Raw genomic sequence first — 24,682 nt, 5'->3', positions numbered from 1 at the left:
TGAGGGGCTCTGTGACTTGCATGAGAGCAGCCAGGAGCCAGCACTGAGGGGGATCTTTCTCCCTCGCATGCTCTGTCAAATTGGGAAGGGGAGCTTCCGCCAAACAATATATTTGCCTCTCACCCCGAGGCTTAGCTGCCAGATGCCCATGTGTGTCTGAAGGCTCTGAGGGAGATGTTGCCCAGAAGTAGAGGAAACAGGTCTCTTTATCCCTTGGATGAGCAAGCAAGGCTGGCAGACAACACATCTGGATTTTGTTTGCAAGGCAAGGCGTCAACCTTCAATTTTGCTCTGTTTTTGCTTTGCATTTTTATGTTGTGATCTTTGGATGGAGGGCAGTATACAAATTAACAACAATGCCTGATCTAGACAAGCGCTCTCTCTCTTTCCACCCCCCTCCCCTGGCATCCTCTCTCCCAGGGAGCGGATGTAGTTGCAGCAGGAGTTTGCTGCGGCTTAATGCCAGGCCAGAGAGAGAGAGAGAGAGAGAGAGAGAGAGAGAGAGAGAGGCTACCGCCAGAGCCGAGTAATGTCTGAGCAAACATTGCCCAGGGAGACAAATGTTGCGGCCGGAGAATGAGGCTCATTGAAAAGAGCAGTGGAGGCTCTTGGTGCAGCCGCCAGAAAAGCCAATGAGGTTAGTTTCACTGCTGCTGCTGCTGCTGCCGCCGCCTTTGGATACAGGCTGACTGAGCTGCAGGCGCTGTCCGGCTGCTAAGGCTCCAGCGGGAGAAGGTGCGTCTTATGGTCAGGTGCGTCTTATGGAGCAAAAAATACAATCTTCATGGAAGACTTTCAAAGAAATTGTTACCTCTAATCTAATTAAATCACTTAATCAGTTTACAACTTTTGACTATTCACTTACCAAAGCTATCTGAACCTCTCCTCCTGTAGCATACACATCTCCATCATGATCTCCATATAGAAAAAATTTCTTTATTCTGCCATAGAGTAATGGAACTGTTTTAATTGTTTTTACCTAAGACGCAAACAGAAGTTCAGTATTTTTTTTTTTTTACTGTACTCTTTACAGATTTAATTTAATCCTAGAAATAATATTTGGTAGATCCATTCAATCTGCATGAACATACAACAACAACAAAGACTAACTAACATACAGTGGTACCTCGGGTTACATACGCTTCAGGTTACAGACTCTGCTAACCCAGAAATAGTGCTTCAGGTTAAGAACTTTGCTTCAGGATGAGAACAGAAATCGTGCTCTGGCAGCGCGGCGGCAGCAAGAGGCCCCATTAGCTAAAGTGGTGCTTCAGGTTATGAACAGTTTCAGGTTAAGAACGGAGCTCCGGAATGAATTAAGTACATAACCTGAGGTACCACTGTAGTTCTATTTACTGTAATTCTTCAGTAGGCAAAAACAGTATTGGTAAAAGCATCTCCTGCATGCAAATGCAATTTGGTATGTAAAAGTTCTTCTCCAAGTGAGAACCCACTGCATGGTGAAATACAGAGCTTACACTATGTTACGAACTGGAGTTGGGGGCGGGGGGGGGGGGGCTGTTTAACAGGTTCAAAGTTTATTCCAAAGACACAGTGCATCATTTCTAAAAAAACCTCTGTTTACCATGCTGGTTCAACGGAACAGAGTGTTTAGGGGGGAAAAGTTGTTTGCGGTCTATATTTTGTTAGGGGATACAGTAAAAACTGTTCTGGTTGGGAATAAACCTTCCCACGTATCATAGTGACAGGCATAGCTTGTTTGTGACACTAACTGGATACCAACATGAAACTGGAACTTTAAAAAAATATCACTGGGAAGAAAGTTTGTGTATTCATTATTTATAAAAGTTAATACTTTCATTATTTATAAAAGTTAATACTTTCAAAAACACTTATTTTATCTCTTCTATCTTTTCATTTTGAAATGTTTTAAAAATAATTAAATTTAGTTGTGATTTTGAAACCCAAGCTGCTAGTAAAATAATGGAGCTTTCTGCAGTCTGCTCCAGCCTTGAAAGTAACAGTTCAATCAGCAAGCCTTAGCAACCATTTATCTGAAATGTGTTTCCCCTACAGAGGCTGAAACAAAGAAGCAAGGCTGTGGGCTAATGGATGGGAGGTGTGAAGGTCAAGTTTCAGCCCGGTGATGCAGGTAATGTGGGCTAGACCCTAACTCTGAGCCTGAAGTATGTTTCCATGCATGTGAAGAGGACAATACAGAGACATTTTTTATATCTAGAACCAGGATTTAATGCTGCTTTGCCATCTTATGGCATTCTGGATCCTGTGGGAGAGGACTTTTTTGTCCATCCCATATCTCCATAAAAGCAGTTCTCCCTCTGATCCCCTTTTGGAGAAGGCTACGCCAACCCACAGAGGCAACATGTGTCTTTCTCTCACACCTCACCATTTCCCTGTTTATCACTGCTGCAAGGATTTACTGGGAAGAATCCTTGGTGTGGGTATCACAAAATCCTTTGTGGGGGATGGGGGTGGGCTGGTCTGCTTAGATAGGAAACTGGAAAGATGAGTTCTCCTATTTCCCTTTTCTGAGGGACAGCATTTCATTAGGGAGAGATACCACAGGCTGTGTAAAACTTGGTTAGGAGAATAAAGCTTTTACATGTTCGTGTTTTGAAAGTTTACTTGTCCTTATGTTCCTTTACAAAGGAAGTTCTGAGGCTGTGTGTCTCAGGTTTGATCACCTTGACACACACAGTGTGATGGCCTGGGATTCACTCAGAGGCTGAACCTGAGGAATCCCAGCCTGCACAGGATTCCCCACCTCCAGAACCAGCTGAGCTGGGGCTGGGGCTTGAGCTGAAGGGTCCTCACCTGTGCTGGATCCTCAGGTGCAGGCACCAGCTGAGTCTGCTCTGGTTCCTGAGGTGATGGAGGACCCATTGCCTGCAGGTGCTCCACTCTCCTGAACTGCAGAGGCTCAGGGCAGAGAGGCGGAGGGAACTAAGTTCCCGCAGGAGGAGTGCTCGCCTCCAGGCCAGGAGAGGCAAGTCACCTGTGGACCGGGACCGCCCTATGCCTCGGGGCAGATAAAAGCCAGCCAGCCCCATCCCAGGTTGCGGGAGCAACATTGTTGGTAGCGTGTTCCTGCCTGCTGGAGCTCCTGACCTCATCCGACACCCTGCCTTGAACCCAGCTTCAGCTTTGACGGACTGCCTCCCTACTGCACTCTTGATCTCGGACTGGACTCGGACCTCGCCTCACAGTTATCCACGGGACCAGCAAACACAGCAAGGCTGATGTTTTTCAAGTTAACAGTTCAGTTCTGATCCCCAAACTGGGTTGTAGTAAGAGGGGGGAAGTCCTGTTTTGCAAGTGGAAACCCATGTGCTGATGGGGTACGTTTGTAGTTATCAGAGGCAACAGCTGGTAGCGATAAGTAATAAATGCCTTGTTGAGACTTTTTTGCTGCCTTCAAAGAAGTCCCAGATTATCCCAACAGGCTTTGTTAATTTATAAAAGCAATAAAATGGAACACATTAACACTGAAGAGGGGTGAGCCTCAATATTCACCTTGGGTTGCAACACTCACCCACTCACACCCTCCTTGCCAAAACATTGTCTCATTGATTTTCCCCTTGAAGAAGCAGGCTTGCAATTTGTGGCTAGTCCTAGATTCAGCCTTGTATCTAGGCACGCATGTGGCTATTGGGCACCAGAAGTGCCTTTCCCCCTCATAGGCTGATGGGCCACTTATCTGAGATTAGGAGATGCGGCTACAGCAACAGATGTGTTAATGACATACAGGTTATATTTCTGCAACGTGTTAAATTTGGGCTACTTTTGAACAATCTTTGGAAACTTCAATTGATTCAGAACACAACTGCAAGAATGAGTGAGCATGTTTTGGGGGGTTTAAGATCCAGTTTTAGGGCAGTGTTCAAACAGCTAACTTTACACATCATCTGCAACAGCTGTGTTGTTTGCTGATTTGTTTCTGGGCATAATTAAAGTGTCTGTCTATCTACTGCTTGATTGCAATAAAACCACTAAGCCATTTACAAGGAATATTAGAATTATCAGTAAAAAAAAGTATTGTGATATCATGGGTTCATAATGATACTGTGATTTTAATTGTTCTAAGACACCCAGAGGGATATGTATGCATTACAAGGATGGGGTAGAAATGCTCACATCAATAAAAACATTTACAATATTTTTTTTACAGTAGCAATAATTGAATCCTAAATTAGCTTTTTATAACATAAAATAATATATAACATCAATATTTTTGTCTGCATTATACAGGATAAGCAACAAAGTACTTCTATTTCCCCAGCAAACATTCTTTTAAAAGCATATTATAATTTTATTTATATTAAACTTTTGTTGCATTCAAATCTGTGTTAGGCCATCTGTAAAAAGTGTCATCAACAAGCAATTAACTTACCAGCTGCCCAGTTTTGTATGTCTTTCCATCCCATTCTATTTCCAAATATGTAGACCAGGGTCTCTGCAAGCGCTTAGAGTGCAGCTCAGTGCGTGTAATTATTTCTTCAAAGTGTGTGAATTTTATTTGTTTGTCATGTTTTTCATGGCACTCCTTGAGCCACAATGCAAAGTCTCTGTCAATTTTCATTCTTTGCTCCTGTGAAGAATTTTGAACATGTATTAGAGTAACTGTAGTTCAGCCTTTATGACTGTCTGAAGGTGCAGTCTTGTGCAGGCCTCAGCTTCAATTAGTCATTATTTAAAATTACGAAGAGACAAGGTGTGGCAATTTTAATTACCCACAATGTTCCTGACCTAGCATCACTTGGCCACTGAGGGGAATTAAAAAGGTGACTAGACCCATCTGCTCAGTAATAATAATAATAATAATAATCATAATAATAATAAATTTTATTTATATCCCGCCCTCCCCAGCTGAAGCCGGGCTCAGGGCAGCTAACAACAATAAAACAGTACAAAAGTACAGCACAAACAACACTCTAAAATCATTCATTATAAAATTAATTAATTCAAGCCACTGGCAACCATTGGGCCACAGCTCCGCGAAGATTGCCGAGGGAGGGAGTCAGGCTGTGCCCTGGCCAAAGGCCTGGTGGAACAGTTCTGTCTTGCAGGCCCTGCGGAAAGATGTCAAGTCCCGCAGGGCCCTGGTCTCTTGTGACAGAGTGTTATGGTAGCACATACTAAACTCCTCAAATACAATAAAAGTCTAAACTTAGGCAATGTAATTTAAAAATCTAAGGTAAGTCAATAAAAAGACAGAAAGCTCACATATAATGGTTCTCTTAATTTATTTATCCAAGTGTGACAAGCAATTAAATTGTACAAGTATTACCTGCCCATTGACGATTCTTGTAAAAATTGTGTTTCTGTCTTTTAACTTCAATTCCAAATCCATGAAAGTCAGTTTGTTTGTGCTGACCTGAAATCTGTCATTTGTAAATAACACACCAGAAATTCTGTTGTAACATTCAGATGGGGCAAGACCTCTCTTGGGCAGAGCACACCACTCAAAGCTTAGGGAGAAAGGCAATGATTAGAAACTTTTACAAAAATAATAAAAATATTAAAATGTAAATTATTGCATAGGCATAATCTTACTTTTCAACAGTTGTGTATGGTATTAGTCTTCCATTCCAAAAACATTCAAAAATAGGCCTTTTCCCTCTTGCTCCCTTTTCTATTACATAGCATTCTTCATCATCATTGTCATCTTTTAATTCTAAATTGAAAAATGAGTGTCAAATTACAAAGGAATGCAAGAACAGAAGACATTGTTCTCCAGAATAGAACATTAAACCACTATTTCTAATTATTTATTAGTCATACAGTTTCCCCTCAAATATGCAGCAAACTAATAAGAGTTATTCAACACTGGTAAGTGAAGTAAAGTAAAGTAAAGTAAAGTTTGTACAGCTTAATACCCAGTGACCCAATAGGCTTCATGGTTTTCTCCCATGTCATACAAAGCAGGGAACAGATCACCTAAAAGTTTCAGCCAAACGTCCCCATCAACCTTAGGTGCACTTTACAGCATAAGAATTTCAGGTTGTATAATTATATATATATGTAATTATAGCCCCGTCCTTCACCATGTAGCCTGCCCCAAGGCAGGTTACCTCCAAGCTCAATACTACAAGTTAACTAAGTAAAACCTAAACAGTACTAGATCATTAAGCTGAATGAAGAGCGGACAGAAACAACAACATTGCAGCGAGGGCTATTCTAATCTCATCCTCCAGTCCTAATTGTCAGTGCAAAAATGTGTGGCTTGACCAGTTGTTGAAATGTATACAGTGACGAAACCAGATGCACCTCAGAAGGCATTCAACAGCCGAGTGGCTACCATAGAGATCTTCTCTGGTACTGCCACTTCACAAACTTCACAGCACAGCAGAACTGCCAACAAGGCCTCCCTTGCAGATCTCAAAAACTGGACAGGTCTATAGCAAGAGATAGTAATCCTTCAGAAATGCCTGGCTTTGGATGTCAACAGAAGTACCTTTAACTGGGCTCACAAGCATACAGGCAACCAGTGGAGGCACGATGTGCACCTGACTATTTGTGCCCACCAGCACTGTGGCATTCTGCACTGACAGCAACTTCCAAACCAGCAGCTCCACAGAGAGTAAGTAAAAACTGCCCAGTCTTCAGGTTAACAGAGCATTGAGCCAAGCTACCTCTTTCCATGAAGGACTGTAGTTGACAAACCTGTCAAGACCAGTAAGTAAGACACTTCTATCCATTGAAGCTACCTAGGCACATTTCCCCATACTCTTTTGGAGAGGTGAGACATTGCCATACCTGCTGTGGCAGTATGCTTGTACTGCTCAGTGTCAATGAAAAGGTTGCTGGTTATGGTGGAACCCTGGTAGAGGAAATTGTCTACCACCTCAAGCATGTTGTCACCCATGCTGATTTGTTGAGTGCTGGCGACGTCTTGACCCAGGATGTTGGTCTTTATCATGCAGGCTTGGGCAAAGCAGCTGATGAGACTCTGGAGAGCAGAGCTTTCCAAACTGTGTGTTGTGACATGTTAGGGTGTCAGCTGCAGTATGTAGGTGCGTTGTGTAAACTCTCCCCACTCTCCTCCCGGAGCTGGAAAGGGGTTAGTTTAACCTCTGGTTTGCTAGTAAAACTGAATGACTGTGTTGTGATATGATGCATGTTTAAAAAGTGTGTCACCAACATGAAAAGTTTGGAAAGCTTTGCTGTAGAGCTTCCTCAGAGTGTGCTGTCAAGGTTGTGTCATCGTCAAACAGCATCTCCCAGATAATAACCCACCACACTTTTGTCTCGGCATCAAGCTGTGCCAGGTTGAACAGACCCTCTTGCTTCTTGAATGGACATACACATCACCTGCAGTCAATCTGGAGGCATATGAGAGCAACAGGGAGAAGAATATGCCTAAGAGAGCTGGGTTTAGAACACAGCCATTCTCCACATTGTTGTTGTTGTTGTTATTATTATTATTATTATTATTAGGGAGGCATCTGAGAATGAATTGTCATACTAGACGGTGCCACACATGTTCTCGTGGAAGGAAACAATCCTACTATAGTGCTTAGGTGGGCATCCTATCTTGTTGAGCAGTGTGAAGTGTCCTTTTCGGTTGATGAGGTCAAAGGCCTTCGTCAGGTCTATGAAAGCAATTTACATGGGGCACTAGTTCCCTATTGCTACTCTCTGGGAAAAGTCAGAAGGCAGAGGTGAAACCACTTCAGTGCAGTGTTCCTCGCTCCCAAGCTAAAGAGCTGCACAAGGAGGATGCAAAATGTAGCCTTCGTTATTAGTACATCAATGAGAGTTAGTATGAAAGTTACCCAACTTACTTGAAGGAAAGCAAGGATCATCAGGATAGGTTTCTTTATCATACAAGAAAGGGTGATAGCGTATAACACCTTCCACTACACCGTCTCCTTCAACTTTTGCCTTGAACTCAAAACTATCCGCTGCTGTACTTATATATAATGTCTGCATATCATTGTCAATTTCTCTAAGATTCACAATCTTAGGTGTCTTCCCTTTTTCATACATTGAAATCTACAAATAAACAACAAATAAATGCAAGTTCCTCCTATAAATGTTGTTTGTTGCCATGGTCATCAAGAGGCAGAAATAATACAAACTTAACAACATGCTCCAAGATTTGTGCAAACCAGGAATCAGGAGAATCTGTGCTCCCCAGTAACTTATAGCTTATAGGAATGGTAGTGGCAGGGCTGTCTAAAGGTTAGAGCCATGACTGGAGCTTTATCTCCTTGCAGGGCAGATGTACACAATATGAAGTGGGTAGGATCCAGAGGTTCTCACTGTTCAATGGGTACGATTCCTTATGCTAGCAGAAAGACAGTTCTGTTCATGCAAGGAAGGGACAACATTTTCCACTGGCATCCCACTGCATCATTGCTCATGCTATTCCCTGAACACCAGAAACAATGCAGGGAAAGGAGGAAATAGGAAAGCCCTGTTTTGCAAGTGTAACACTTTGGATAGTTCCTGGTTCTAAGCAAATGTAATTATTTGCAAACCAATGTATATAGATCCTACCTCAATATCAATATTGTTGAAAGTTCTTGCTTCCTTCATTGGCAAATTAATTTCATTTCCTTTTGGTCCATGGATATAGTAATGGTATATGTGTCTGTAAAAAAATGGTATATGTGTCTGTTAAAAGTTTGAATAAAATACATTTACAAAATTGGTACACTGTTGAATAATCAAGCAGGCATTTACTTCAAGTTAAGTTATAAAATGGGCACCCCACAACTGGCAGCTGGAAACCTGAAAGCAGCACTAAGCGTACTATGCACTAATATAGACTAGTATAAATTTATAGTAAATTCAATTAATAAATGATTTGCAGAAACTGCACAAAAAAATCTTAAGTAACGCAAGATTTGAGTCAATAGTATTTGAACATATTAACTATTTTAACGAACAACTCACGATAGTTGCCTCGTCCAACGGTTAAAATTGTTTTTCAGGTACTGCACGTGTTCTGGCTGTACTCCTGTAATAACTACTGCAGTGAAACCTTCTTTGTCTTTTTCTTCCATGATAAGATTGTGCAGGAATCGTTCATCATCATTAACAATATGGGAAGAGTCAGATGGCTTTGAGAAATAGTTTTAAAATAAAATAAAATAGGTCACTTGACTGGAATTGTAACCATAAACTGGGAAACAACTGCTCTCATCTTTCTTGTTCAGCTGCTTATCAGAAAAGATAAAACTTGTTGGTACAATTAATTTCCCAACAACTGCCTAAACCCTGGTAGCTACTTGTTAAGTACCAAGATGACCTTTTTTCAAGTATTTTGTATAACTCAACAAATAATTTAAGTTCCTTACCTTTCTGTTTCGAATGTATCCCTTGTATATAGCTTCTTTGTTTTTCTCTTTCTTTTCAAAATCTTCTTTAGAAAGTACAAGCTCATGAACATCTTTCGAATCTGCAGGTTTGCTTATCATCTGTTCAAGATTTAAAAATTTTAAATAATAAATACGGTGGTACTTCGGGTTACATATGCTTCAGGTTACATACGCTTCAGGTTACAGATTCCACTAACCCAGAAATAGTACCTCAGGTTAAGAACTTTGCTTCAGGATAAGAACAGAAATTGTGCTCCAGTGGTGAGGCAGCAGGAGGCCCCATTAGCTAAGGTGGTGCTTCAGGTTAAGAACAGTTTCACGTTAAGAATGGACCTCTGGAAGGAATTAAATACTTAACCCGAGGTACCACTGTAGAACAGTTTCAGAATCACAAGAGAAGCCACATCTGTCAAAAGTGCACACAAGATGACAAGAAGGGACCATCAGTATGCATTTCCCCCCAATGCAGCACCCAGATATAGAATACACCCTGTCTCATTACTATGTCGTATTCAAGACAAAGACTGCCTTCTCTCCACCAGCAACACAGAGCATTCTCATTCATTTTAAGTGTGTAATATCCAGTGTTTGAGACCAGCAGTCCCAATTGCCAGACTGTGGTTCATGTAGGAAAACTATTGTTACCAACTAACAGCTGGGAGGCAAAGGGGTCCTGTTCGTTTACCAAAGGCCATGAAGGGTGTGGGTAAGCCAAACCAGTGTTCCCAATAACTGCTAAGTGGACAAGCCTCCTTTCTAATAGCCAATTGGTGACAATGGTCTGATGATTTTCCTTATGACTACTGTATTAGCATGGGGCACACTTTACAGGTATGCTGCATACAGAAGCAGGAAAACACAGCCAGTTGCTAATCTAGGTTAGCCAAGAAGTACCACATAAAATGGCTAAAATTGTAAAAATATAAAATGTTACTTACTCTGGTAGACTGTCCAACAAAAAACACTGCTTGTTTACCACCAACCCCAAAATATGATATATCACTGTTTAAACTGCGGGGTACAGCTGAAGGACGTACATATCCTGAATGGTCACTAATACCAAAATTAGACAAAAAAAAGAAATAGCAGAAGCTGTTAAATATGCAAGTGTGAGTATATCAGACATTACTGAAAACTTTTCCAATTAATAACAATACCAAGCAAGAACACATAATGCTTACTACTAACTAAACATTACAAAATATCTCCATTATATATTCATTCAAATATTCAGAAACATTGATTTGCTTCCTGGTAATTACTAAAGTATTTCAAGTGGTTGACAAAGTTATCAATGTAAAAACTACATATCTTAACAAAAGATAAAAGACTTGAAATACTGAGACATCAAAGTATAATTATTTGGACTTTTTGTTAGCTGTTTCAAATTCTCAGTATTTAAGAACTACGGGAACTTTTTAAAACATGTCCTGAGAACACTGAATTCTTACACAATGAAATTCACTTATTTTATACTTAAATACCATTGAAATTAGAACATCCTAACCTTTCCATATCACTTTGTCGTGTAAACTTTGATAACCGATACACAGCCCAATTATTCAGTTGTTTAGAACTCATGCCTCTTCCATTATCAATCACGGCAACGGCTGGTTTCCCTTGAGAGTCATCAAATAACTATTTTTTTAAAAGAAGAAGAAACAGTATATGATGATTCTATCATACAATAACCCTGCAAATCACTGGAGTAGCTCCTTAGTTACTTACCAGCTTTAACTGTATTCTCCGGACGGCAGTATTTTTAGAAGTAGCTGATAAAGAGTTATCAATTAATTCTGCAAGAGCAAACGCTAAACAGAAAAAGAGAGAAATGTTTGCTAACAATTAAAATTATTAACAAAAATTAGAATATCCACTTTTGACATGTTCCTGAAAGGCAACATACGATACAAGCTATACCTTATCTTCTTTCCCTCTGAAAAGAGGAGTATCTTTCTCTCTGACAGGAGAGGTAGTGACAGATGGCTATTAGAAACTTGACAGAGACTCATTCATATAAAGATTACACTGAATTTTGGTGTCATACTGTAAGTTCAGGTAATGTCTTCTGTTGGGACAATTTCCCAGTCCCAGTCAGCATTTTAGATCAGCCATCCATAATATAATTAGCAGTATTCTGACCTGAGTTCCCCACATACCCCACAACCCAATGTGGGGTGCTATGCCAATACCAGAGATTAAAGGACACTATAGACTGGTACAGCTGTTCAACACATTAAAGTATGTTGTTGGAGAGCTTGAGGGGGAGGCAACTTTTTAGGGGCTGTAAAGTGTGTATGCTATTAAAGGGAAAAGAGGAAGATGGATAGGAAAAGTTTGTTTTAATCCTGATGCAATTTTTAAAATATTACTTTAAAACTAACTTTCTTTTAATTACAGCTTATTTTTTAAATCTGTTGCATGGTATTTAATAGCAAAACATTGGTCTTAACAATACAATGTACTAATTAACTGTGTGTCATACAGTTAGTTCAAAGAATACCTGATATACTTACGCAGCGGATTTTGTCCTTCACTAGCATAGTATTCATACATTCCACTTCCGGAGGCGGCGCGACCGGTAATGGCTGCCTTCTCCGAGTAAGGAGAAGGGAGCTCCGCTGTAAACGGGTCGTCCGCTACGGCGAAGCGGAGACCCATTCAGGAAAACCACAGGTGGCAGAAGCCTGTGGTCTCGGGACCCGGCGGGCGCCAGAAGCAGCCCCCAAAACGTTGAAGGGACCCCGTAAGGGGCTCCGGATCGCGGAGGGGGTAGCGGCGCTGTGGGTCGTTGCGCAAACAGCGAAGTGAAGCCGCGTTGCTGTTGCCGGTCAGCGCTGTCCTTTCTTCCTGCAACTTTTCTGAATTTTGGAAACTACAACCCGTGAGTAAATTTGGACATTGAAAACTTTCTGAAACTTTTGTCAACTTTCTGAAACTTTTTGAGAACTTTCTGAAACTTTTAAAACTTTTTTAAAAAGTTGAAATTTGGCTGAAAACGGAGTGAGGATAAGCAGGAAGCCCATCTCCCGCTATACTGAACTTTAAGCAAAGAGCAGGAGGAGTGGAGACAAAAAGTTATGCGTTAACTAAATGCTGGCACCCTGTTAAAGCAGTTTTCTGAATGAAAGACTTTGAGCTATTGACTTTTGCTGGTCATATTGGGAGTGCATTGATACTCTTCTTCTGTGGAACCAGTGGATTACAAAATAAATAAGAATCTCTGGTGCTGGAGCTGCCTGGAAGAGCACCAGTTTGCAACTTTGGATACATTGAATTCAGGTTTTGAAACATTCTGAGTTGGAACTGGATACTTTGAAACTGTTGCAGTCAAGGCACTGTAAGAAACACTGTTTTGCTTTAAGTTTTACTCTGCTAAAAATAATACATTGTGGAGGCGATGGACATGGATTTAAATTTACAAGTTTAACTTGGATTTGATCTTTTCCCTGAAGACGTACTAAGCTCCCTCTAGAGGACTTTGGATTTACAGCAGTGACTTTGTCCTACTTTCCCTTTCCCAGCCTCTGTTTGACTATTGTATCTGGGACTCTGCTTTCTCATGGGAACAACTTGGATTGACCTTGGATTACAGATAACTTTGGAATGAGTGGCGCAAGGAGAAGAGGAAGGACTAAACAAACAACTCTAACTTTATCTGCAGCCTCACAGCGCAGATCTTCTGTGCCGGCCTTGCCTTCCACTTTGCCTCCAGACATAGAGGCGGCCTCCCTAATACAGGCAGGGGAGGGAGAGACAGAGGAGCTGCACCTGGGAGATATGGCTTCAGGGACAAGTAGCTCTGTCTTGGAGAAAATTTTGGAGAAACTGGAGGCTCTGGACAAGAAGGCTGATTTGCATACAGCTAAAATTGAACAGAACACAGAAAGCTTGAATAAGCTGACTGGACAAGTTGCACGGAATGCCCAGTCTATTGGAGAATTAAAGGAGGCTGTAGGTGAAAATCGTAAACTGGCTGAAGATACTAGTCAAAGACTGGAAGAACTTGAGAAAGAAGTAAGACCACTCAGCAAACAAGTTGGAGAACATCAGATTTACTTTTCGATGACAGAACTGCGAAACAGGGAGACCAACTTGAGGATACGGTCAATACCAGAGGTGGAAGAAGATAATTTTATTGAATTTCTAACTAAGGAATTTGCCAAGTTTTGGAAGTTAGAGGAAAAAGACTTCAAAATCGTATCTGCTTTCAGGCTTGGCAGAGTCAGAAGGACAGAGAAGCCCAGAGATTGTTTGATAACACTGAGATCAAAGGAGGAAAGGGACAAGATTTTGGGCCTGCACTACGAAAAGTCACTAGACATTTTGGGCAAGAGAATTGAAATCTACAAGGACATTCCTAAGCAGTTGCTGGACCTTAGATCTAACTACACGGAATTGGCAAGACTGTTGAGAAGCAACGCAATTATCTTCAGGTGGGAGTTTCCACAAGGATTATCCTTTACCTACAGAGGGATAAAGATCAAAATCAAAACAGTGGAAGATAGAGACAAGTTTTTGGGAGCACACGGAGAAGACCTCCACAAAGGACTTGGATTGCCAGCGCCAGAACTTCCAGGGGAGCCCGCCCCCTCGGATCCTCAAGGACCGGAGAACAAGGTACCACCCCAGAAAGAATAACCAGACCTATCCAGGATGTCTCTGCAGCTTTTGAGCTGGAACATAAATGGCTGTAACAGTCCCGAAAAAAGGTCTAAAATTTTTCATATTTTAAAAAAGGAACAATTGGACATTATATGCTTACAAGAAACACATGTGATTAGGCTCCATAGAAAGGTGTTAATAAATAAAAGGCTTGGTCAAGAATTTATATCATCGGATACAGTTAAAAAGAGAGGTGTGGTGATCTATGCAAAAGAGAGCCTTTCACCAAAATTTCTCTTTAAAGATGAAAGTGGAAGAATCCTCGCAATAGAAGTACAGTATCAAGGAGAAAAAATTTTGATATTAGGAATTTATGCTCCAAATGAAGGAAAATCGGATTTTTATAAGAAGTTGCACGAGACCATGCTGGATTATCTGGATTACAACAACGTCATCATGATGGGGGACATGAACGGGGTAGTATCAACAAATATGGATAAGTCACAGAACCAGAACATTACTAAAGAGGGAAGACTACCTAAGACCTTTTTTGAAATGACTGACAATATGGACTGGGTTGACATCTGGAGAGTTAGAAACCCCTTGGGAAGAGAAGGAACATTCTTTTCTGAAGCTCAACTGACTTGGACACGAATCGACCAAATATGGATAACTAGAAGTCTGGCACCTAAGGTGAGGAAGGTGAAAATCTGCCCTAAAACATGCTCCGACCATAACGCCTTGAGAATGGATATGACATTGATCCCAACCGGCTCCTTTAGATGGAAGATGAATGATGGCCTGTTTAGAGACCAAAGAATTGTAAAGAAGGCCCAAAAAACTTTAAAGGACTATTTTGAGATTAACTTGAACACTACGGTGGAAAAAAGAACTATCTGGGATGCAAGTAAAGCTGTGTTGAGAGGGTTCTTGATTCAACAGAATTCTTTAAAGAAAAGACTGCAAAATGAAAAGAAAGATAAAATTCTGGAAAGTATCAAAGAGTTGGAGAAGAAGTTAAGATCTAACCCGAAGTCCCAACCGATTCTGAGAGAAATTAAACTTTATCAGGCACAATATTCCAAACTGATAAATCAGGAAATAGAATGGAAGATTAAAACAATGAAACAAAAAACTTTTGAATCGGCAAATAAATGTGGGAAACTGTTAGCCTGGCAGCTGAAAAGGAGACAAAGATTAAATACAGTAACAAACTTAGAGGTTGAAGGAAGGAACATTCAGAACCCGGGAGAGATTAGAAAGTGCTTCCAGAGGTATTTTAAAAAGCTATACACTCAAGGGCCACAAGATGAAATAGAGATTACACAATTTTTGGAGAGAAATGGATTAGCAAAGCTGTCAGAAGAAAATAGAACAATTTTGAATGGCAAAATAACACGACAAGAGATTGAACAGGCCATCCAGAGTCTGAAACAGGGCAAATCACCAGGGCCAGATGGACTGACCTCTAACTACTATAAGACATTGAAGGATTATTTGATACAACCTTTGTTGGAGGTCAGTAATGAAATAATGGAGGGGAAGAAGGCGCCTGAATCGTGGAAAGAAGCATTTATCACATTGATTCCAAAGTCAGAAACTGAAAAGACACAACTCAAGAACTACCGTCCCATCTCCCTTTTAAATGTGGATTACAAAATATTTGCAGATGTTTTGGCACGAAGATTTAAGAAAGTTTTAAGTGAGATAATCCATAAAGACCAGGCAGGCTTTCTCCCGGGCAGACATATGTTTACTAACACAAGGAACATCATAGACATATTGGAACTTTTACAAACAAACATAAACACTAAAGCAGTTTTAATTTTTATAGACGCGGAGAAAGCCTTCGACAACATATCTTGGAAATTTATGAAGGGGAATTTAAAAGAAATGGGAGTGGGACGGGGGTTTGAGAACGGGATTGAGGCAATATATTCAGAACAAAAGGCTAAACTGATAGTTAACAATGTGGTTACAGAAGAGTTTAAAATTGAAAAAGGTACACGACAAGGCTGCCCGATTTCCCCATTACTGTTTATTTCGGTTCTGGAAGTGCTCCTGAATATGATTAGGGGGGACAGGTTGGTGGAAGGGATTCAGGTCGGAGCGAAACAATATAAACTTAAAGCTTTTGCAGATGACCTAGTTCTGACATTACAGGAGCCGGAGTCTAGTTTGAAAAGAGTACTACAACTGATTCAAAACTTTGGTCGAGTGGCAGGATTTAAGTTAAACAAGCAAAAAACTAAAGTTTTGGGGAAAAACTTGACAGATACTGAGTTGGAACAGCTTCAGAAAGAGACAGAACTAAATGTGGTTAAAAAAGTTAAATACCTAGGGGTAAACATAACAGCAAAAAATCTGAGTTTATTTAAAGATAATTATGAAAAATGTTGGTCAGAGATTAAGAGAGACTTGGATAGTTGGTCAAGACTAAAACTTTCTTTGTTGGGCCGAATAGCTGCCATCAAGATGAATGTATTGCCAAAAATGTTATTTTTGTTTCAGACACTGCAGATTGTAGACAAGACAGAGTGCTTCCGGAAGTGGCAGAAAGATATTTCTAAATTTGTCTGGCAGGGCAAAAAGCCCAGAATCAAATTTAAAATATTAACAGATGCGAAAGAAAGAGGGGGCTTTGCCCTGCCAGATTTAAAGTTGTATTATGAAGCTGCAGCTTTCTGCTGGTTAAAAGATTGGTTACTTCTTGAAGATACGGATGTCTTGGATTTGGAAGGTTTTAATAACGCGTTTGGATGGCATGCATATTTATGGTATGATAAAGCTAAGATAAATAAGGCCTTCAAGAACCATATTGTCAGAAAATCAGTTTTTAATGTCTGGACAAAATATAAAGACTTACTGGAGAATAAAACTCCGAGGTGGCTGTCACCCCTGGAGGCTAAGGCTCGGAAAAGAGCCAATATGGAGGCCAACTGGCCAAAATATTGGGAGATAATAGAAAAGGATGGTGACAACTGGAAATTGCAGAGTTTAGAAAAGATGAGAGACAAAGTGCGAGACTGGTTACAATATGCTCAGATTAAAGAAGTGTTTAAAAATGACAAAAAGCTAGGATTCCAAGTGGAAAAGTCAAAGTTAGAAACTGAACTGTTAGAACCTAAGACTAAGGTACTTTCAAGAATGTATAACTTGCTGCTGAAATGGAACACACATGACGAAAAGGTAAAATCAACAATGATAAAATGGGCGCAGGACATTGGGTATAATATTATGTTTGAAGATTGGGAAAGGTTGTGGACCTCTGGGCTGAACTTCACTGCATGTAATGCGTTGAAGGAAAATGTGATGAAAATGATGTATAGATGGTACATGACCCCTGTTAAACTGGCTAAAATATACCATTCGTCTGATAGCAAATGTTGGAAATGTAAGGAAAATGAAGGAACATTTTTTCACCTCTGGTGGACCTGCCCTAGAGTGAAGGCCTTTTGGGAGAAGATATATAATGAATTAAAAAAGGTGTTTAAATACACCTTTACTAAGAAACCAGAGGCCTTTCTCCTGGGTATTGTAGGCCAGAGTGTGTTAAAAAAGGACAGAACATTCTTTATGTACGCAACAACAGCAGCAAGAATATTAATTGCCAAGAATTGGAAAACTCAGGAGCTACCCACTGTGGAAGAATGGCAGATGCAACTGATGGACTATATGCAATTAGCCGAGATGACCGGCAGAATTCGAGACCAGGGAGAAGAAAGGATGGAAGAAGACTGGAGGGAATTTAAGATTTATTTACAAAAATATTGTAATTTGGCTGAGTGTTGAATTGGATGCCAGTGCAGATAATTGTCTACCATTAAATTAGATTTAAGGCTGAATTATATGTCAAACCAAATTAAGATTATTAATTAAGATGAGTTAAATGATAATTTGTTTGAAATAAATTTAATAATGATGTAAGTGTATGCGGGAGGTGTGGGGGAGTCCCATGTAATAATTGAGAGATGTTAAATGGACAATGATAAGTTGTGCTTATCTAATATATGCTTTATTTGAAAACTTCAATAAATATATATTAAAAAAAAAAAAGTATTCATACATTCCACTTTTCACAAGTGTATCATAATGTGGTAGGAAATTAATACGCTCTTTTGTTGCAGAGGGGAGTGACTGGTCAACTGATTGTAGCAAATAGACAGTCATGCCATCTTTAACCATTCCCCCTACAACACATATATGAAATAAAAATCCAACTTCATTTTTCATACTGCTGTTAAAATATATTTTATTTACTTATATATTTATTTCATAAAATTTATACACTGTTTGAGAGATAAAACACTACAATTGCCTAACAAACAATTTCCAGGGAACACATTGTGTTCAGAAAGAAGGACCTGAATGTACATTGTTTTGATTACTTAGTACAAAGCTTCTTTCTCCCTTAGACTTGCAATATAAGTTACTTAGCTTGCATTTTATAAAAAACAATTTAGTAATGAAATCAGATATCCAATTAACAAGGGATATTAATTTTCGATTGCTACTACATGAATGTTAGCACTTAACTTTTGTGTTATTCTTTTAAAAAACTGATTTCCATACACAGAGCATAAAAATATTTCTCATTTCTGATTTTATGTTTTAAAATCCTGCTATGTATACAGAAACTAATTAGTGTTTTGATAAAAAATAGGAGTCCTGTGGCATGTCAGAAATAAACAATATCAGAGAGCATTTGGGTATAGGTTGTATCCATTAAGAAAAACTTACGTACCAAAGTTTTCATTTGTGATCTGTATTCTATTTGTGGTTGTCACAATAAAAGTTTCTTTGGAGGAAATGCCAAATACCTACAAAGGCAAGTTAAATATTAAATTAGAAGGGTGGAGGGAGATAAAGCAGAGCTCGGGGTAAAAACATTCAAGAACCTTAAGAAGTGTCCTATAAACCAAAAAGGTTTATATAGTCCACGATGCACTTTCCTTTAACAATGCCTTATTGTTGCCCCGAGCAACTGGCACTGAAAGGCATATTGGACTTGAACCTGGAGAATCTGTTTAGCTGCCCTGGCAAATGGATACTGAAGATACTTCAGCCATTAATTTCTCTAATCCCCCTTTAAAGCCATCTAAACATTTTTGTAGGAGAAACTCTATAAGGCTATTGGAGCACATTAGACCCTTTCCATTCTTTACTATGAGCCCAGTATTTCATGTAGGCACTTTTTGGTTTCAGCTTAATTTGTTTTATAAGTTCACTTTTATAAGTCCTTGGTTTTTGAACAGCCTAGTTCTTGAACGTTTTGGCTCCTGAACGATCAAAACCCGGAAGTGACTGTTCCGGTTTTCGAACATTCTTTTGGAAGCCAAATGTCTGACAGGGCTTCCGTGGCTTCTAAATTTTTCTCTTTGCAAACATTTTCATTTCTCCATATGATATTGTACGTTACTTTTCTAACCAAGATCTTATTACTTCTTGTAATATGGAATGACACATTTTGTTCATCTCATAAATATCGACAAAGTTTTACTCAGCTTTACCTGCAGTCTTCTAAACTTTTAAGCTTAAACTAAAGACTAGAATGACTAGAATGCAGTTTCGATCTGCCCTAGAGAAAGTCTCTGAGCACCTAATCAAAACACTCTTCCTGCGTTTGTTTTACACTTTAATTAGAAGTATTGCATCAGAACATGGTTGGTAATCATTTCTCAGCAGACCTCTATATTGAACAACAAGTCCAAAGCTGAGATGTAGCCTAGTATTGATAAAGTTGTGTACAATTATCTTCACTACTGCAGGAAACAGCATGGTTAAGAAGAATATAGTAGTTCTGGGTCAGTGTGTTAATCAGAAGGTTGGTTGTTTGAGCCCACCCGGAGAAGACTGTCAACAGATTTATTGCACTGTAGGGGTTGGACTGGACTAGACCAACCCTCAGAATCCCTTCCAACTCTACAATTCTATGATCCCCAATGCTGCCACTTTCCCTCCCTCTTATTCCCCTTTCTCAGCTCACTCTTGCAAACAAATCATCCCCTCCCCCCATTTCCATGTCTCCTCCTCTCTCCTGTTTTGCATCCCCCTTTGCACACACTTCCAATACTGATGTATGCTGCTGCATCTTTAAGATGAACAGAATCTTAAGAGCAAGTCTGGTAGTTAGTTTGTTTAATTACAGAATGTTAAGTTCCATTGGTTGATGTCAGGGTGGATTTGATTTAAATCAAATTGATTTAAATCACTAGTCACTAAGACTTGATTTAAATCACTAGTCACTAAGACTTGATTTAAATCATTTTTTTACAGAAATACTCATTCTTGCTGGTATAATCTTAATATTTACAACCAGATGAAGGTTTCATTTTTGGAATAACAAATTTTCAGAGTATTTACAGTTATATAAAAAATTACTGATTTGGTTATACTATTAGAAATACACAGACAGATAATTATGAAAGTATTGTGAGGTTTAATAAGTTAACTGTTTATATTTGGACAACTTTCCTGAAGTACTTTATTGGAAGGAGAAAAATAATTGTTTCCTTAATAACAATTTAAACAATTTATTTAACTTAAACAATGACATTATAGCATATGTATCTACGTTTGTTAACTGATGTGGTTGAACTTTTTTTTAAAAGAACTTTGAGTTTTAGCACACATTAAAAAAACTTAAAACAAATCCTTATTTCCAGATGAATAGCCTTTGGACTATAATGTAACTTAAATAGAAAACTATATTTAGAAATATTGTCCATTCAAAAGCATTTTATTTTAAAAATACAATTTAAATTTAAAAAACCCAATTTAAATAAAAAAACCCAATTTAAATTTAAAAAATCATTGATTTGTATCCACCCTGGTGGATGTTGCATACATGGGTGTTGTTTGTTAATAAAATACCTGTAATAAATTACACACTGAATCATGAACTTCAAACGGAACACATGGTACCAGGAATGAAACAAATTGTGTGAAAGTTCTATAGAATATTCAAAGTGGGCTCTTCATCCTCCATCTCTTTCACACAAGGCAGCTGAAGTACCAAAGAGTAAGAACTTTGCAGGAGGGCTGCTATCGTTATGCCAACTTAGGGCGCAGATATCACAGGGGCACAGTGCTGACCTTTGAGGGACACAGTTTTATACAGATTAGTTTGTTTTTTCTTATAAATTTCTGATATTTTAATTTATATTTTGAATACTTTTATTAGTTTTGATGTAATGCATACATCAGAACTGTTTTTATGTATATATTAATATTTTGAGGTTGTTGTTGATGGCATCCGTCTGTCTTGAGATATAATGTAGTGCACCTCTGGGGGTAAAGTCAAACTGCTGTGTTAGCAGCACTGAAGTGACCTGCGTGAACATGGGCATAGCCAGGCTTTATGTTGGGGGCACAGAACCTCAGTTAAGTATTTTAATGGATTTACTTGATGGAGGGGGCAGTTGTCCTCCCTGCCCATGCCTTATGAGGTTATCATAAGAGAACACTTCTTGGGATTTGTTCCACTAAAGGAGACTACAGGTGTTTTATGACAGAAACTCTTATTGGACAGTTCGAGCAAATGGATTACCAAATGAGAATCTGTGTGCTCAAAGTTATGTTAATGGGAGTAACATTAAATGCAAAGAAAATGGCATACAAAAGAGTCCTGGACGTAAATCCATGTGCCTTTTTGTGCCCTGCAATGCACACATTTTAAACTTGGTAGTCAATAATGCTGCTAAGTGTTGTCTAGAAGCAACTAGTTTCTTCAGTTTGGTTCAATGGATCTATAATTATTTCTCTGCTGAACTGATGCTTTGAAACCACTGAGATACCATCTTGGTAGTATATATGATGCTTAATAGAGGTTTTGTTTTTTTTTTACATAAGGTTTATCTGGAAATACTGATGCTAAGGCCCTTGCTGATGCAATTTGTATGTGTATGTGTGTGTACAAGTAATTAGCTGTGCCTAGGGCACAAAATAGTCTGGCACAGGGGCTGGAAGTTTGAGTACAGAAGAAGGAAAGTACACAGAGGAAAATGAAGTTTTAATCAGTGGTAGAGGTTTGAGTAAAGCAAGCTGAGCTGCAGAGACTCTAACAGGAAAACTGAGGTTTCAAACAACAACAGAGGTTTTCGTAGAGGAGATAATGTGAGAAACACAGTTTTCAACAATGGCAGACATTTGATTGGAGCAAGGAGGGCACTGAGGGGGAAAGTGGTTACCGGTACTTGAAATAAGGCTTCAGTAAAAAGGGAGTTTGACCAGGCTCTGTTACAACAGCTTCTGTACTGAAGCCAGATCTGATTGTCAAAACTTTAAAACAGCAATCTCTCCGGACCTTTCCCACCACTTTCGGTTTCGTGTCCTTCCCTTCTAGCTCCCATGCCAAAGGCTGCTGCGCTCGTGCTGCAACCCGCTTTCTCTTACACCCCCTTCCCCTTGACTTCGTGCAAATCCAAGATGCCGATGAGGCGCTGCAAATCCTCCAATGATGAGATTTTTATTCTTAGAGCGAAAGAGACAAGAAAAACAAGCGCCCATCCGAAACAGCCTAATAGACTTCTTTGGCAAGCCGCAAGTTCACAGCGAGGGACCTGCAGGGCGAGCATTTCCTGCTCCTTCTCAACATGACAGCTCTGCTCCTCCCGAGCGGGCCATCCTCCCTGCACGCAAGAGACACTCGCGCTCTCGCTTCACACCGCCACCCGTCAACCTCGCTCAGCCGCCGGGCCATTTCGCGCCTTTTCGCCCACCCGTGGCAAGAGAAGCCCCCACACCCCGCGCGCGATTCGCCGCCCCCCACCCCACCCGCGTGTCAGAGAAGCCACTGGGCGCCCTCGAGTCCGGGCTCTTCGAGCACCCTACCAAAAAGCGGGCTGGGTTGCTGGCTGCCCATCCGTCGGTTGCCCGTTATGCCGTGACGCATTTTTGCCCCCTTCTCCCCCCCCCCCAGCCCTCACAAGCGCTTTCTCACCTGGCACACGGCGCTACGGAAGGCGCCGTAGTTTCCCTCAGGACACTTCACAACTTTGTCTTCGCCGTCCGAATCCGCCTGGCGCCGGTCGAACACGTAGACAGACAGGACTTCGCCGCCGCCGCTTTCCCTCTCCGCCGTCTCCTCTGCCGCTGCCATGTTGACTGACAGTTCCCTGCGAGCGAGCGAGCGAGCGCCTCAGCTCAACCACCGAGCCGCCCGCATCCGACGCCGCGGCTCGCCCAGCTCAGCAGCAGCGGCGAAGGCAGAGGAAAGGGGCGGGGCGTGGATTGGGGCGGGACCTGAGTCTGCCCGAGGGGGCGGCGCCCCGCAGCGGGGAACAAAACCCAAAGAGTGAGGCGATTCGGACGGGGGGCGGGGCGAGGGAGGGGGGCAAACCCGGAAGAGAAAGCGCTCGCGGGAGTTTCAATCCGGCGGCTGTCAAGGGGGGTCCGGCCCGTTCTAGTTCAAGGACGTCACGTCCGCTGTGAAACGCACCATGGCAACTATTGTTCTGGCCAGGTCGGAACCCGGCTCGCCCCGAGAATCAAGGGCGCGACCGCCGCTGACGTGAAAAGGGGGAAGCGAAACCGCCGCTATTCCGCTGGCTGTTAAGTTACTCCTGATGGGAGGGAGTGTTTCCCCCCAGGTGCCCTTCCCAGTGATGGAAAAGTCCTTTCTCTTTTCGTAATGCGTGTTGGATCAGCGGGCCTATGCCATAGTGGCCTAGAGGACAGCAGTGGAGGATTTCCCTATTTGTGTGACAGGATCGAAATTCATGTGGGGAAAAGAACCAGCTCATTTATATTCACAGGCTGGTGTTCTCCTGGATTCACTGCTGTACCTGGAATGTCATGCAGCATGCCATGCTACCCAGCAGCACTTCTCACCAAATTTGGTGACGATTGCATGGCCCTTCTTTCATTCTTAGCACCTTTGAGTCTAGACTGGTCTGTTGCCAATCTAATGTAGATTGATTTGCCTTTGCTGCCCACATCATGCACCTTTTGCCTGGTTACACATTACTCCTTCAATCCTATACTGGCCTCCTTTCTATTTCCATATCCCATTCAAACATGTTTGCTTACTTTTAGAATTCCCCAAGGCCTTCCCACTCTTACCTTTCAGCTATTAAAACCATAAATGTTACCTTCACACAGATTACTCCATCACTGTTAGCTGTTCGAGTTTGCTGCTCCCTTAAATAATTGCTTTCTTCCTTGCTGTTCCTCTACCTGTAACTGCTTCCATTACTTCCTTACTTTCTTCCTTCAAATTCCTCCGCCAATCATAGCTTTTCTATGAAACCTTTGACACAATCCCTATGGCCCAGAGGAGTTATGTCTATCTAGGGTTACCTTATTTCCTTTCCTCCCCCATTTGCTCTACTGTGTGAATTTCTACATTAAGACCTTGGAGCAGGAGAGTAGTGTCTCATACTTTAAAGTGCCATTCAACCACATGGCAGCTTTGAAACTTCCTTCCTAGAGCAGCTTGGCTAGTACCAACATGGCAATCCAAGCCTTTCTTATTTATAGGACAAGAATTATAATATATTAAATAAAATCAACTTATCTACCTTTTATTGTTATATTTTTTAATATGGATGTGTGCTACTGAGAAATGGTATTGATCTGTGGGTGCTAAGTGCTTGGCTTTAATAAATGTTAGAATTTTATTAGAGCCAATATGTTAGAATGGGAAAATAGCCAGACCCAAATGTGCATTAGGGATAGGAAGAGGTGTGGTGGACCCAGGGATAGGCATCAGTAATTAGCAGATAAAAGCTAGTTAAATAGGCACACTTCCTGGGTTGTGTATTAGACAT

General features: G+C 40.7%; 1 protein-coding gene across 1 annotated transcript in view; it reads right to left on the bottom strand.

The window, feature by feature from the left end:
- Positions 1–23,295, bottom strand: part of SMCHD1 (structural maintenance of chromosomes flexible hinge domain containing 1) — a 67,875-nt gene extending 44,580 nt beyond the window's left edge. The window contains exons 1-15 of the mRNA XM_083449995.1: positions 22,855–23,295; positions 18,658–18,733; positions 17,989–18,103; positions 11,825–11,871; positions 11,037–11,119; positions 10,816–10,946; positions 10,247–10,361; positions 9,288–9,407; positions 8,884–9,050; positions 8,485–8,578; positions 7,767–7,977; positions 5,536–5,656; positions 5,270–5,450; positions 4,373–4,570; positions 866–979 (exon numbers count right to left, since the gene is read on the bottom strand). Coding sequence (XP_083306121.1) covers positions 866–979; positions 4,373–4,570; positions 5,270–5,450; positions 5,536–5,656; positions 7,767–7,977; positions 8,485–8,578; positions 8,884–9,050; positions 9,288–9,407; positions 10,247–10,361; positions 10,816–10,946; positions 11,037–11,119; positions 11,825–11,871; positions 17,989–18,103; positions 18,658–18,733; positions 22,855–23,013 — 1,932 coding nt within the window. The 5' untranslated portion in view covers positions 23,014–23,295. The remainder of the gene's footprint in view (positions 1–865; positions 980–4,372; positions 4,571–5,269; positions 5,451–5,535; positions 5,657–7,766; positions 7,978–8,484; positions 8,579–8,883; positions 9,051–9,287; positions 9,408–10,246; positions 10,362–10,815; positions 10,947–11,036; positions 11,120–11,824; positions 11,872–17,988; positions 18,104–18,657; positions 18,734–22,854) is intronic.
- Positions 23,296–24,682: the final 1,387 nt, after the last annotated feature.

This window comes from Podarcis tiliguerta, assembly GCF_965153285.1.
Source record: "Podarcis tiliguerta genome assembly, chromosome: 7".
NCBI classification, from domain to species: domain Eukaryota; kingdom Metazoa; phylum Chordata; class Lepidosauria; order Squamata; family Lacertidae; genus Podarcis; species Podarcis tiliguerta.
Note: the sequence above shows the minus strand (reverse complement) of the source record. Positions and strands in the feature narration are given on the sequence as shown.